The sequence below is a fragment of the Megachile rotundata genome, chromosome 1 (genome assembly GCF_050947335.1).
Source record: "Megachile rotundata isolate GNS110a chromosome 1, iyMegRotu1, whole genome shotgun sequence".
NCBI classification, from domain to species: Eukaryota; Metazoa; Arthropoda; class Insecta; order Hymenoptera; family Megachilidae; genus Megachile; species Megachile rotundata.
Genome location: NC_134983.1, coordinates 11,820,854 through 11,837,963, shown reverse-complemented (window position 1 = coordinate 11,837,963; position 17,110 = coordinate 11,820,854). Strand labels below are relative to the sequence as shown.

Sequence of the window (17,110 nt, the reverse complement as noted above, 5' to 3'; positions counted from 1 at the left end):
TTTCAGCTCCGTCGATGGCAATATAAGTAGAATCTACTACAAAATAACCTTGCCATACTTCTAATCGACACTCCATAAAATTGATTACAAAGTGACACGTTTGAATTTCTCTCTCAAACGACTACCATAATATACAGTAAAAGTAATCGAAGTTTTTGTAACTATTCTTGACTCGTTCCATTTTATGTTCCCGTTTAACGACACCTGCGGTTAACTCGTAATTACAAGGTACAAATTTACTCTCCTCTTTAGATTCACTTTTCGAGGAAATCATTCGCGTTGTTTCTTACTTGGAAATATGCAGGATCATTTTCCGAGGTATGATTCACTCATAATCGCCTGCGTTAGACCGAAAAGAAAACCGTGAAAACTAACGAGTCGGTAGATCAGACGGAAGCAATAAAGATTAAAATGCAAAGTAAATTTTTGCGGAATGATTCCAAGAAAGATTTTAACCTTCCCATCGACGACAAAGGATAAACCGGTAGGAAAAAAAAGGAACAATTGTCCGAATTCTATTTGACTTGCATGACGATATGCTAATCGATGGGCTAAGTTTAGCCAGCAATGTCCTTCGGGTCATTCGCAATTTTTTCTTTGCTCGTAGGGTTGAACCAGTGTCAACGTGCGGTGTCCTTCGTTGACTTTGCAGCCTCTGAAACGTCAAGGATATGAAACTTATGATTCAATTTCGCATTATAAATTTGGTAGACTGAACACTTTGGTAGACTGGATGGAAATTTGAAGAACGTTTTATAATTGGGAGTTAAAAATTTGGGGATTTTTAGAATTTAGTATTTGGAAATTTGAGGAATTGAAAGGTTACGATTTCGGAAATTTAGGTATTGCAAAATTGTGTTTTTGAATTGTTGGTATTTTAAAAATTGGGCAGTGGAAGTTTTTGGAAATTTTACATTTTAGAATTAGAGAATTAGGCAATCAGGGAATTAGGGGACTAGGGAATTAAGGAATTGGGGAATTAAGGAATTAGGAAATTTGGAAAATCAAAATTTTGGGAATTGAAGAATTTGAAAATTTGAAAACTTGTACGTTTGAGAATTTACTGATTGCGAATTTGGGAATTCCGAATTTGGTGATTTCAATGTTTGGTATTATTCAAATTTAAAAATTTAGAAATTTGCGAACTTTGACACAAGAAAATTTAGTTTCTCGGAAATTTGAAAATTTGAAAATATAGAAATTTGCAATATATAATAATTAGGTTGCAAGAAATTTGGAAATTTGAAAATTTTTGAAATTTTGAAAATTTGGAAATGTTGCAACTGGAAATTTAAAACATTCAATATTTGTATATTTTGAAATTTATGAAATTGGTGACATAATCTCAGGTTTCAAAAATATGCAAATTTAGAAATTCAAGAATTTAGACCTTACCAAAAATTTAGAAATTTGAGAGAGTTTAGAAATCTACAAATTTGCGTTAGGTTAGAATTTGTAATTCTTGTAATTTCACATTTCTTCGACATCTAAAAAATAAGGTATTAGTATCTAATTACACATTATCACATGTGTGAACGTGTATAATGTGCATACTAATCTTCAAACCGCAGTTTCCGATGAAATCGATACAAATAATGTGAAAACTAATAGCATAGAAAGTTGGACGACAAATTGGCGAATACGTGTCTAATCAGTAACTAACGATTGCTTGATAATAATTGTAATTAGCTTATTTGAGACGCATACTTTTCTAATTATGAAGTGAAAGCTTCTGATTTTTAAAAGCAAACATACTTGCAGTTTACTTAAAAACGTGTCATAATTGATCTTTCGAAAATTTCACAATTTGTAAATTTAAGGATTTGAACAATTTTAAATTTATTAATTTGAGAGTTCAGAATTTTTGAAATTCTTAAATTTGTATATTGTGGAATTTTTTAAGTGGACTTGAAAATTCTTCAATCCTTAAATGCAGGTGCGTCGAAATTTTCACATTACTTAAGGATTACATACTTTGAAATTTTCAAATCTTTCATTGCAAAATTCAGAAGTTTAATTTCTAAGTACATGAACGTTCAAATACTTAAATATTAAAATTGTGAAATGAAAAAATTCTCAAAATATATTAACAAATTTTCAAATATAGACATATGCAGAATTATTAAAATCTTTGATGAAAAAATTTTAAAAATTTTCAAAGCGTGATATCTACAAATCTTCAAACACAAAAATTCAGAAATACTAAAATCTTTGAAATCAGAATTTCACATATTTTCAGTTAATACAATATTAAAAATTCTACACAGCGAAAATGCAGTGTAATTAATCTTAGATGTATGAAATAAATACTCCTCATTTGTCAGGATCGATTTCGTAAACCTCGCATTCGAGAACCAAAATGATATTGCACATTCGACTACTTCCCTATCGCCATTGCTATCAATCAATCGTTTCAAGTCGTTGAATGACCGGCTATCACGCTTGGAACGAAATGACCTACGACTATCATATCAATCCTATGTAGGTTGAAGCCCTACAGAGTTTCGAAGCTGTTACTGGGACAGTAGTTTTAAAGTTTGCGCGCTATAGTTTTGAAGCACGAAGCTAGAAGACTAACGTCGGTTTCTGTAACTTTCGGAAACTCGGCCAAACTTACGCATTGCACTTTCCGTGTGGCTACATGGTGGACGTTAACAAATGAGTCTCAACGGGGATGTCGGCGAAGGGTGAGTTCTGAAAGAAATCGATTTCCATTTCCCGCCAAACAAACAACGTTTCCTGGTAATCCCGTGATCGGTGGAATCATTTGTATTTGAAAAGTTCGATTAAAACTTTTTCTTAATCCTTTAACTACGGATGTGCTTCTTCTTTTTACTTTTAAGCTAATTCTCCTCAATATCAAATAGCGGCTGTGGTTTATATATGATCAAAAATAAAATAAATACCTTATAAATAACTTTTTATAATATGTGAGTGTTTTTTCTTCGAAAACACTTTCATTTTGAGTTAATGCGAATTTTTATTGTCACATGCGTACGATGTGGGTCACAGTTGACCCGGTCACCATTGTTCCATGCTTAAAATCGAAAGAATACTATGATACGTTACGTGTCTCGAGTTCAGCTAAAGGTGTGTCGAGAATTGTTCGAGTGATACAATAAAGCGAATGTTTTTTAAAGACTACTTAACAAAGGTTATTATTTCATAAGGGTTATCTGGTTTTCCTTTCATGATTGATCCGTTTGAAGAACGATTGAAGTTAATCGATTACATCGTCCATCTATTGTTCCTCGAAGCTAGTTGATGCCAATTCTATTTTCAATCTCTTGCAATCTGTTGCTGAATGGTTTTCGTGAACGAAGTCATGTGAAAATAATTTTACGTCATACCGTCTGCTGTAATCGATAAATGTTATGTATCTTGCGACGAAAATTTGTGCTTATACAAGTATCGTTGCATATAATAATTTTATTCAGTTTGAAAGTATTAAAGGATTGAATAATTTTATAATATTATAATATTTATAATGTTATCTTGTAATTTCTTCTTCATAATATATTTTCAGTACGATCAGTTACGAAAAAGCATTGAACAGAAACAATTATTCTAAACTAATTTAGTAATTTAAAAGTTTGAAAATTTGGATTTTATGTATTTTTTGTCACTTTTCATGCCTGTATGACCAATCTTGTAAATTTTTTAATTTGACAGCTTGATCTCTATGTTTCAAATTCTCTAAAATTTTTCTAAATTCTCAAATTTGTAAATTTAACTCCAAAGTTAGAAGATTCAAAATTTTAACAATTTATGAACTTGAAGATTCAATATTTCTAAATTTCAAAGGTCCTCAATTTTTAAATTTGAAAATCTAAAACTATTACTTTACTTTTGGAATAAAATACGTGGAAATAAAATGAAAGCATTATAAACGTAAAATAATAGTAATATCGCTGAAATTAACTCACTCCTTGTAAATACAATGCTTTCTACTATACTTGCTTTGCGATAAAGCGAGCATCATATCAGTAACGAGTTAAAATGTTATAGAAAAGATATACGTTATAGAAAAGAAATTAATAGTACAGAATGTATAATCACATGCTTTGTGAAGCTTGAACGTGCAGCCACGTGCGTGTTACGCATCAACGTCCATCGGGGCAAAATAAATGTTTCCGTGATGCATAGTAATCTCAATGTCGACCATGCAGAGGAAGAGAACAATTTTTTCGATGCTTCGGAAATCATGGGCGTGCACGGTATCATTCTTTAACGTCAACCAATACAGCGAAATGAGAAATCTATATAGTTACGAAGCATTTAGATCTTTTGATAAAATACACTAAAAATCGATAACATTCTTTAGAAACAAATTATGAGAATAAATAGAAACTTTGTTACAACTGAAACCATGGAAAACTGTCAAATAAAATTTTTTAAATTCATACTATTTATTAATGTAAATGTTAGTGATAGAGAAGTCAGTATTTATTTAAAATTTTTCAAAACAGAGGTTATGTTTTTTAGAAACATTATTAGAAAATGAAAATGAGCATTGGGTTAATAGATTCGTAAAATGTTTCAGTGATTCATTATAGGAAAGCTGGAAATTTCGAGTTTCCTTCTAGTGAGAAATCCAAAGGAAAATGTAGAATAAAATTGTAGATATATTATTAGAATTCATCACTATTATATTTTTAATTAATTTGTGACATTGTGAAAACCTGAACAATTATTAACAACGCTGATCTAATAATAACATGTATTAATTTATAACATCCCTGATTATTGAAATTGCCACCTTTTTACTATGAGCAATCTTTACTATGAACAATCTCTATCTTTGCAAACAAATATAGATACCAGAATAACCTATATAATTTGAAATATTTTTAACAGCACTTTGATACAAACATACAGTAAATAATTAAAATACTGTATTTTAAAATTGTATAAAAGAATGCAGAAGAAAAGAGGAACGACGGTTACTATTAAATATTCATCCACTATTGCACATTTAATAGAATTTATAGAAATAATACTTCAGCTTCATCAAAAATAATTTCTGATTTTAGTTACTAGAATCGACGATACTCGAACAAAGACTTAGAACGTATTAAGTTTCTCCAACAAAAGGAAGTCGCAATAAACAATAATTTTCTAGCAACTACTAACAAAAACTTTACCTCGTCAAGATGCTAAATAGAGAAAGGCAAAAAGGAAGATCTCTGAATTTACGTTTAAACAGACTATTAACATGAAAATAAAACTCAGACTTCACTTCACTGTATCTACAGAGATGCTCCACATTCGACTCTCAAACAAGAATTACAAACACAAGAAGTCAGTCTTACGGTGCTTGGAAGACCACCAGCGGAAAACAAAGAAAAATATGTAAAATACTGGCTTTTCTCGAAATTATCATACCGTAGAAGAGAAGTCAAATTTACAAACCAATAACGGCTGTTTAAATTGTTATAAATTGCACGCTTCTGGTTTCTTCCTTTTCCGAAATACCTGCTTGCCATTTTGTGACGGCGCAGTAAAATGGTGGTATTTTCATTACAGTTCGTGTATAGAAATTGTAGCGGGGAAATTTATGTACGTTGTGGAGAGATATAAAGAAATTGGGAATTTAGGAAGTTGGGGTTTAGAAAATTTTGATATTTGAGGACTAGGATATTTGAGGAGGACTGGGAAATTAGAAGACTTGGAAATTTAGGTAGTGGGAAACTAAAAGATCGGCAAATTTTTGAATTTGAGAACTTGCGAGAATTGGAAAAATAAGGAAGTAGGGGACCTAAGAGATATGGGGATCTCGAGAAATTAAAGAAGTAAGAAAATGAGAAATAGAGAATTTTCGAATTTGTAAATTTTGGAACTTGAGTATTTGAGAAATACAGAACTATAAAATTACCAACCCTGAAGATCCGTAAATTTAGAATCCTAAATCTAGATCTAGATTTGGAATATAAACTCCTAGATCTTAGAAACTTCAACTTCTACTTTTGAAAATATAGAAAGTGAAGTACCAATTAGAGAATTTAAAAATTTGCAAATGTGAATGGAAGATGGAGAAAATCCAGTTATAATTTCATTAATGAAATGATGAAAAGTGTCAGCTAAAAGTGGTTTGACAGGGTGTATTGAAAGCTGCCCTGCCCAGATGGGTGTCGGGGCTACTGGCTTGGATTAAATCGCGCATTTTTCGGCAAATCGGTCAGACGATTTCCAGGAGTGCGGAAAAAGGAAGAAGAGAGCATGGAAACACGGAGGGACAGAATGGGAACGAGAAAGAGACGACGAGAGAGGTGGGGAGAGGACGCTTAAATACGAGGAGAGACGCGCGTGTTCCTTCAGTCCGGCGCCAACAGCCAAAACCGATTCATATCCGGACCCTGAAGAAATTCCCAAAAAAGTCTTATTCGTTCTAAAATAAAAAAAAATCAACATATACGAAAAGAGGCTCGAAAATTTCCTTCGTATCGAAAGATCCAGGATCCGTGTGAATCGCGTCGGCTGTGCGAGCATCGAAACAGAGAAATTCTAGTGGCAGATTATTTTTAAAAGGACAAAAGTGTTTGTGGTAATGTGTCAGTGAAAAGTTTGACGACCAATCGAGAGAAAGACACTATGACTAACAGCATGAAGCAAACTGTTATTAAGTGAGTTGCAGTTGTATTCTCTTGCATGCTGGAATTTCATAATTATGAACGAAAGGTTCGATAGAACGGAACATCCTTCGATCGAAAACCGACTGTCTGCGATGGAGATTTCTTGATAAGAGAGATAAACCGTTTATCGATATTCATTTCCGAGATATCGCTCTGCTGCGAATACTTCGAAATGAATATCTTTTCTGAATATTATTTTTTAGGAAGTCGAGTTGCATTTAATTGGAGTACAATTAATTTCACTATTTTGTATTTTGCTTAAAATGCGGAACTGTTGATAAACATCGTACATTACATTATCGACAATATTTCTTGATTATCATTTTTATAAAATATATACAAATTTTCACATTTTATAAATACATACATTTTTTGTATTTCTCTGATTATCGTATTTTATGAAATACATAATGCAACTCTACAATATTGTATATATTATTTTTTTATAAACGAATTTCTGAAATAGGTGTAGTTTCTTCCTTCTTTCTCATCGAATAATGAAATGACAAACTTAGAAGCAACGAATACTATTGTAATTATAACAACTGTTTTATTTTAACTTTGCTCGAATATCGCTGAGTGAAAGTTATACTCACCCACATCTGTTGTATAATTAATTATAACCTGTGCATCAAAGTACAAAATATTAAAAACATTAAAAATGATAAAAATGAATGAAAGTCTAGACCAAAATGAACAATAATTAAATTTAATTTTCTTCAAAATTCACCGGAAATAAATTGATAAGTAGTAAGAAAAATAGAATTTTTTAATGAATAATAATTGTTAATCTTTTTAAATGTTACCCACTTATTCCTTATCACATTCAGAAGGTTTTTTACGCATTGGCAAAGTTACATAAACCCGCTAAAAACTAGTTATTCTCAATGAAACCAGATAATTCGAAATGAAAAATAATCTCGTTTTACCGAATGACAGCGTGTTATCGTTGATAAGGATCGAAGTGATATTACCCGTCACGATTGTTATCAACGCTAGTGCATGGTTATTATTGTTCGGTTAGGATCTCTCGGAAGAATATGCAATGTAAATTATACACATGTTTGCTGGCACGAACGAATCAGATGACTTCGTAAGTAACTTGAAGAATACTCATATATTGAACGCGCTCAGACTGACAAACGAATGTAAATATAAAAACAGATTAACACATTAACTGACGTAGCGGCAGACTCTTCGAATGTGGCATAATCGAATAGCCGGGTCAATCATGACCCTACGGAATATTAACGATAGCGTTAATTATAGACGATAATGTTTGACGTAAAAATTTTAAAACAAAAGATATTTACAAGCTGGTAATAATATTAGAAAGATGATGTTGGAGTCGTGTTTGAATTTTCAATTCAAGTTATACTTGCATTCGAATGTTCGAATTTTACTTGTATTGAAATATTTTACCTGTACGAATTTGAGAAAATCTGCTGACTAATATTATCTAATTACTTTAGTATTGGAGTAACTCGAACGTTCAAATGTTATAATAATTGAATATAATGTACTCAGTATTCAAATATGTAACTGTATTGTATTTAACAATTATGAAATATAAAATATAAAATGGTATTCTATTGGTATTTTAACAATTTCAATTTTCAGTTCGAGATTCAGTGATATTCAAGTACAAACTATACTAATATTCAAATACTGATTACTTTGAAAATTGTTCTATAATTCTGTAAATGTGTGAAATTTCATTTAAAAAGAAATTCAAATATTAATTTTGAAAATATAATTCTCTTAACATTAATTCTGTAAATATGTGAATTTTCGGTAAAAGATGAATCACTGAAATAGCTAATAGTTAAATATTGCTATAGTCATAAAGGTTAGTTGAATAAAGATTTACACGCGAGTAAGACGCCGCCATTTTCTCTAGAAAAGGTCCAGAGCGCACCTAACTAAAAATTACCATTATCCTCCAATAATAAAAGTGTCAAAAACCATTGAACATTAGAACTGTTATACATGAATGAAGCAAAAAGTCGAAGGTTTAAATTAAAAACATAATTGTTCATATCCATAACAATTTCACCGAGTAGACCTTCCACCGAAAATTCTGTCAAAACGGTGAAATATTCGCTCCGTTTACTCAGCATCTGCTGCTGCTAAAATCAACAGAATTTATCGCGACATTCGTTTACAATACAAGATTACATCCGTTTAAAAATATCTTGGTTAATTATTGAACAAATTTTCGAAACTGTTAGACGTATTATCTCCATGTCGTAAATTCCGTGTATCTTCGTCGATCGATCGTTTGTCATTGTATGTAAAAATATCTTTCATTAATCACATAACATTATTATTTAAGTAATAACGTTCCTTATTAAGCGAATTACGACGAATGTCTTGATTATGACTAATGAAGATAATGGTTGATAATGATCAGTAGGCAATACGCTAACGAGTTATGAACACATCGGGGAATGATAATACTGCTTTTATCTCTTTTTAATAACTTTATGGCTAATGTGCTCATGGTCGTGTTGCGTATGGATCAAATTAACCCTTTCGTATTCAGAGCTGATATCTTTATTGAATTTTAATGAATAGCTTTCGAAATTGGATGGAAATACATCCACAACTAAAATGGTTCTTATCTGTTTTTATTCTATTAAATACATTAGGAGAATTTAATTACCTACAAAAAATTCTTTTATAAAGAAGAATAAGATATTCGTTTCATTAACAGATGTACATTTTGAGAAAACATTCGAGATATTTTTTAGTTGGTATATGTTTGTGCATTTGTTTAAACAAGTTCTGGCTCACTCTGTGATAACAAGTATAAAATTGAACAAACTTAATGAGATAAAATATTAAAATAACGTTTTTACTTGTATTTTGTAAAAGAACACAATACAATATTAAATTAGTATAATAAATAATAAACTAGATATATCTGTAATTTAGATTCTGTTTATTTAATAATTTATGAATAGTAAAATGCAGTCTTCTTAAATCTACAAAAACTCTTTTCATCCGAGAGAAATCTCGTGATTTCAATGCAAGTGATTCTGTCGGTGATAAAACACGCTAATCCAGGCGTTGATGTTACAGGTCTAACTGTTATTATCGAGACCACAGCATTTTCCAAGGACCCGTTGAAATTCGTTTGTAAACCGCAAGATAAGATCGCTCAGTTTCACTCAAAGAATTTCGAGGTTATGCAAATTGTATAACCTCGTCTATATCGTTCGCAAGCTTATTTTTCGTAACACTCCTATTAAGGTGATATCGCAGATACGCTTTATTACGAAATTTCTTCAAAACTGAGGGTAAATAATAATACGTGTACACCATGTTTTGTTATTTTACATCGACATTATCGCTATTTCACTGCCATTCTTTTTATTAAAAACATACTTCATTTGTCATATTTATCTACGTTTCGACCATAGATAACCAATCACCTTCACAACATCATAAAACAATGCTTATCTACCACATAAAAAGACGTATTCTTAATGAACTTACAGTTCCTTTTTTTAGTTTTGTCTAGTCACTAATTCAAGTCAGCCGGTTACTAACTCTAGCACACTTCCTGACGAAACCAATTAACAACAGGTTACTAACGATCTTACGTAGAAAGGAAAATGCTGTGGATTTTTTAATATTTGAAGCTTCGATCAATACAATTTCCTTTCTAGTGAATTATGGCTTAACGAATAGGAAACTACTTTCTTCGTAAAACTCATTTGTAATGCTTAATTGCGGTTTTATTATTCTTGCTACATTCCTTCCCTTCGTATGGTTTTGCTGAAGAACAAACACATTCCTCTTCTAATTCGAACTGTATAATCTTTGTCGTAGAACAATTCTGTTCATTGCACAGTCGAATTGTGCAAATGAAAACAATTTAATTATTATTTTTCATAGAACTCCATATGATGAATCTAGTGTATATAAAATCTATAATGTATCTATATGATGTATCTAATGGTACATCACATATATGTGATGTATTTAATGATATATCAAATCCATACATATGATGCATCTAACGGTACATTATATCTATAGAATGTATCTAATGATACATCAAATCTATATACTGTATCTAGTGGTAAATCAAATCTATATGATGTATTTAATGGTACATCACATCTGTGTGATGTATGTAATGATATATCAAATCCATACATATGATGTATCTAATGATACATCAAATCTATATAATGTATCTAGTGGTATATCAAATCTGTATGATGTATCCAATAGTACATCACATCTGTGTGATGTATCTAATGATACATCAAATATAATGTTTCTAATGGTACATTATATCTATAGAATGTATCTAATGATACGCCAAATCTATATAATGTATCTAGTGGTAAATCAAATCTATATAATGTATTTAATGGTACATCACATCTGTGTGATGTATCTAATGATATATCAAATCCATACATATGATGCATCTAATGGTACATTATATCTATATGATGTATTTAATGATACATCAAATCTATGTAGTGCATCCAGTAATATATCAAATCTACATATAAGATGTATCTAATAATATGTCAAATCTATATGATGTATCGAGCAATACATAAAATAAACAACAAACCTTGAATAACAAAGTAGCAAGATATTTGTCAATCAACCAAAACGCAGAAGACGAAGCAAAATAAAAATATACAAAATATTTCGTGACGTAACCATTGGCTAATTTTTAAACTGTCGTTTCGAAACGCGAACGCCTTATGTCACCAGTCTGTAATCTTGATACTCTTTGTCCATTTCGCGGTGAACGAGTATCATTGTTTTCCGTAACGAACGGGTTTAAAGCACAGTTGTGTTCGACGATCTGTGCTAATCGATTGCATCGAAAATCTGTTTTTAGGCTGAGTTTGTAATCGCGACACGTATTACGAGAAGTGGAAACGAACGGTGAACGTACGCGGCATTGATCGCGCCGATGCGATCGAGCCTTAAACTCGTACGGTGAAAGTTCCCTGTTAAGTTGTCAGTTTCACGCTCGAACGTATTAACTTTGTCTAACAAATTTGCAAGCATCACTCTCACGACTTAGTCGAGATTGACGTGCATTGATCAACTCGATCGTTAGTATTGTTCGGTTGGGGATTGAAATTCAATCTGAGATTGTCGGTTCAGAAAATTTTACCTTTCATTTCAGTAATTATTGTGTAAGGATCTTCTGTTCGTTACTACGATTATTTACAAATTTTTGAAAAATAGTTGAATAAGTAATGTGATGTTTCATGATTTCAACAGATAAGATTGATTCATGAATATTATTGCTTAAGGAAAATTTGATAAGATTTAGTTATAACCCGTTAACCTTTGTTTTGTCTATAAAATGTTTATGGGTGTTCAAAATTTTATGAGTCAGATTTAGAGAATACTCAAGTTAAGTGGCAGAAAAAGAAACGTATATTTTACAACAATAAAATTTTTCGACGAATGAAAGAAGAAGCAGATCAGCATATTTTCAACAAATCATAACACCATAAAATTATATATTAATATTCTGAACTGTCTAATTTTTTACCATTTTGTAAAAAATTTTACAAAGCCGATTAATGAGAAAGCTTGAGACTAAAAAATTTGTTTACAGACGTATTGAACGTGCCACAATAACAAGAAAGAAATTATAATCGAAAGCTAAAATATTTTAACGGCGTTGTATCAGAAGATTGTTTTAAATTTCTTATCAGACGATAAAGAAAGTTTGACATCAGGTTACCTTTATCTTCCTCCATGCATGTTTCGTGTAATGCACTTTATCGCTTCCGTAACACGTTCGCGATACATTATCTGGATTCCTTTTTCCAAGTTCCTTGTGTGGTCGTCTCTTAAATCATTTTTACAAACAATCGTGTCAGCCTTGTATCACTTCTCGTCGATTACACAACATTCCCTCTCTCTTTACTTATTAGTTCTGCGTTTCTCTTCCATGTTCGGTCATCGCTGCACAAAAGATTAACTCTCGGAGAAAAGATTGCTTTTAAATTTGTTTCCAGGCGATTTTCCCGCCAATTAAAGGGAACAGACGTTGTACGAACAGCGATCGTTCGAATGAAGCTTTTACTGCTTTCTCTTCTTGCAAGGATCTTGTTTCATGTACTTAATTTTCAACCATTAAAAAATTCGAGTTATTGTTATTTTTTCAATTGTTGAAAATTCACTTTCGTGTTGTGATTCTGTCATTTTTTAATTGCTTGCTCTTATTTTGTGTTCCTTTAAAAAAATTTGAAAAGTTTTAAATTATGCAAAGTCGGATATGTTCTCAACTTAAAATTAAGAATTTAATTTTAAGAAGGCCAGAATTTAAAATTCGATAAAGGATTATCGAGTAGTATTTTAAAAGTTTCGATCAATTGAAACAATTAACTGATGGTACTCTGTAATGAAACTCCGTCTAAAGAAAAGAATCACCGGGTTTAATTACGTTTCTTGCAACTAATTTTCACGAGCCGAAATGAAGCATGTAAAAGGGCATTCATTAGATTCAAATGTGGAGAAAGCGAAAGGAGATTAATTTTCAAGTAACTCTTCTTCGCTGCATTGTGTGTAAATAAACTTTTCTTCGGCACAATGACGGACGGTTAATAAAGGGAACAATTATCAATACTCGTTGAATTTGCAGGAAAGGAATGTTTCAACCTTGTGAATACAATGCTGTCGATTTAATCGTGTGACTAGCTCAATGAGTTCCGAATAAAAACTTTTTAAATATATTTCAATAAAATTATCTTCCTAAAAAGCTTGTGTTCTTCTTGTCTTCCTGTACTTATTAGATTTACTGCAATTTGAAATTTTATAGAAAATTACCGTAATAAGAAATTTGATAGAAAACATTCTTTTTTCATTGTAGAAATACGGAAACAGTTCTTGTAACTATATTTGAATTATTACTAATTTCATTTCATAATAAACTTATTTGTTTTTATCTCAGGATCTTTTAGTCTTGTGTAAGTAGCATCTTATGTATATACAGGATATTAAAAGAACAAGTTTTTATTACGATATTCACGAATTTCCAGCCGTCCGTCACGTAACAATATTACTGTCGGTGCGTATTCAAGGTAGAATATCAGAACGAAAGCTTGGCAGCGTGTAACAAAAAAGCGCCTCAATATTATCACAGAAAGAAATTATTTTTCGTAACAAGATTATACAAGATTTTCCCGGAATAGAGTACAAGTAAAAGTATAATAATCACTCTGACGACTGTAGAAAAGCAGTGTTCAAAAAATAAATAATCGATGAGAAAAGAGAAGTTAAACATGTCTGACGCCGTTTATAAATTATTTGTCGAGATCTAACAGTTCGAAAACAAAAGGGAAATGGCTGAGACTTTTAAATAACAGGTGCTCGTAAAAACACGTCTAGAAAGCGTACGATTATATAATATATATTTCAGAATTTCGTAAAACGAATACGAATTCGATTGACAAAACCCAGGATGGGAATAGTAATGAAGGTTGTCTGTCGCGTTGAAGAAAGAATGAAGACTGAACTGAAACGTAATTATTACGATTTCGAATTTTAATGTTTTCGAAATTTATGTACAGGTATTACTGTTGAGGCTTTCGAGTTCAATTTTTTGTTTTCACGTTAAGGAAATTATACATGTTAAATTTTCAATTTTTCCTACTTTTAATTTAGAGATTTCAATTTGTTCAAATTTTAAGTTCAGAAATTTCAACTTCTCTAAATTTAAAATTTGCAGATTTCAATTTTTTCGATTTCTAGATTTAGAAACTTATCTTCACGTTTAAATGATAAATTGCAATTTTTCCAACCATTAAATTTATGAATCAAAGTTTTCATTTTTAAATGTCCATACTTTCTTATCATTTTCCAAATTCTTGTCTAGAAAAATTATAATAATCAAGTTCATTCATTTTCAAAAAAAACCAAAGATTGTCTCTTTCGATAATTGATTTCAAACTAAAAATTTTCTTTAAACGAATTTTTTTACAATTTTGTTTCTAAACCTCACTTGCAGTCATATATCGGTCTTTCACTGTTCGTGAGAACTTCGATTTGAAAATCCGATTATGCAATGATAATCAAAGTACTTTTACATTTCATCTATTTTCCACGATTGACCCGGTATCCGCCGGTACAAAATTTCAATGTTTCAAGAAACATTGAACGTCGTGAACAGTCGATCGTAGATAAAACGGGACATTATGTCGTGGCACTAATTATACCGAGTTACCGCTTCTACACCGTATCTGCACCTGACGGTATTACGCTGTTAACGATACCTGTAACGCACGTTTAGTGTGCGGCCATAAACGACGTCAACAATATTCTCTGCTTCGTGGAGAATTTCATAGTCAACGGTTTAATTAAATTCGTTACTGTCTAATAAACTGTGCCGCCCGTTAAACTTGCAGGTTTCCTTCATCGGCCATTTTATGTGCACTGTATGTTCTATCGAACGAAGATAATTAACTCATTTCTTTACCGTGCCACTCGTTTCAAAAATTAAGCGCTTTTAATCAAAAGTTCACGGTCGATTTTTCTATGGTACTGCAAATTAGTAGTTCAATTTTTAGTTAGCTAGTTTGATAGCTTATTTCCGATTGTACATACTTTAATGGCCTATGCAGTCAAACATCGCCAGGGGTAATATTTTTAAAGAATTGATTTGAAAAAACCTTATGTAAATTCACAAAATAATTCAACGTGTCACGAAATAATTCAACATACATAAAACAATTATATATTTAATACAACAAATTCAATATTTTCCTTTGTGTGATAATTATTAAACTACCTACGTTCTTCATGAACACACATGTTGAGCAGCCATTAAAGTGTTAATGATACGCATATCAAAATTGCAGAAGAAAAAGATTTCATAAAATGAAAGATCAAAGTGTTAAATAACAATAATATTAAATAATACGACTGTGAAAATTTTGTCACTTTGAGACAAAGTTTTGTTACCTTTAACATAAAGAGCTAACCGAGAGAAATCGGAGCATTTTTTTTTTCAAAATTTTTGTACGAAAGTCGCAACGAAGGAAGTGAAAGCTGCGTACTCAATTTTCTTATGACAAACTCGAAGAGATGCATGCGGCACTTTGTGCATTGCGTGAATTATGAAAGTCGCGACACGATGTTGCAAACGATTTGCGCGATGCTTGGTGAATCAAAGGATAACAAAACAATGCTACACGTGCTGATGCACCATATAAATATTTGTATCCAACAGCGGGCGCACGCTGAGCGCATGTTGAATTTTGAAATCGATTCTGTTTGCACGAGTCAAAACGAACGGGATATAAAACAAATTTTCTCCTCTTGTTTCTTTTTTTTTTGGGCTACCGGTTTTAAAGGGGGAGGAACAGTTTGTGTGTATTCGTAATGGCCGGCTTAAAGTTATGTTTAAATTTTACTATGAAAATAAAAATTTGTGTATTTGGAGATCTGTGTTTGTAGATTTGTAGATTTGACAGTTTATATGTTTACAAGCTGCAGATTTCTATCTTTCTACATTTTTCTGTGTTTACTATATTTGTAGATTTTTAAATTAACTAAATTTTTTAATTTAAAATTGCAACTAAAATTGTAAATTTAAAAATGCTACTATAATTGCAAATTTCTAAATTAACTAAACATGTAAATTTAAAAATGCAACTAAAATTGTAAATTTAAAAATACTACTATAATTGCAAATTTCTAAATTAACTAAACAAGTAAATTTAAAACTGCACCTAAAATTCAAAATATAAAAATAAAAAAATCTTCAAATTATAAAATCTGCTTATTAAACGCATTTGCATCAGTTCAAAATATAAATTTATAAAATGAGAATGTGTTCATAAATTTGTGAATTTAAGAATGTATTTATAAATTTAGAAACGTTAAGTCATCAAAATATATTGTATAACTCCAATGGACGTCAACTCGCGTTGAAAAGCCAGTTTAAATGCATGAGAAAATATTTCAGAGGATTTTATAACAAGTTTTCTACCTAGCTCGATTTCTTACAATGCTATATTTGTCTTACTTTCTCTTTATTCATACATATTCCATAAGGTGTCAGAGTAATAAAATCGATAATAATAGAGTTATTGTTACACACGTGTGCGAATGCATAGTCATATGCGTCTTGAGAGTATCATGGAATGCAGAAGCCTTGTGAAAGTTCATAAATTTATAATTTATTTTTTCGTGATTCTTAGTAAGTCGTTGACATGTCAACATTTTTCTGTAAGCAGTTAAAATTTTTTTTCTAGGCTACGTATAAAAATTTTATTACATAAATATTATATACAAATATTTTTATAAAAATATTTATACTTAAGAAATTATTCAAAGAATTGTCTGAACTTCAGTATTTTGTATTTGAATAATTTATTTCATTTTCGTGTGTGTATAGTTTCTACAAACTCCTGTATGGTATAAATAATGGAATACTTGAAATTGGCAATATAGCAAGAGATTTCATACAGCACGTA

At 30.9% G+C, this 17,110-nt stretch overlaps 1 protein-coding gene across 3 annotated transcripts in view; it reads left to right on the top strand.

Moving 5' to 3' along the window:
* Window positions 1-17,110, top strand: part of Nep2 (M13 family metallopeptidase neprilysin 2) — a 54,015-nt gene that overhangs the window by 15,993 nt on the left and 20,912 nt on the right. Inside the window, exon 1 of one of the 3 annotated variants that reach the window (XM_012280681.2) lies at window positions 6,302-6,623. The exons of the other annotated variants lie outside the window; for them this stretch is intronic. Coding sequence (XP_012136071.1) covers window positions 6,592-6,623 — 32 coding nt within the window. The 5' untranslated portion in view covers window positions 6,302-6,591. Of the gene's footprint in view, window positions 1-6,301; window positions 6,624-17,110 lie in introns of those variants that run through there. 3 annotated transcript variants of the gene reach the window in all.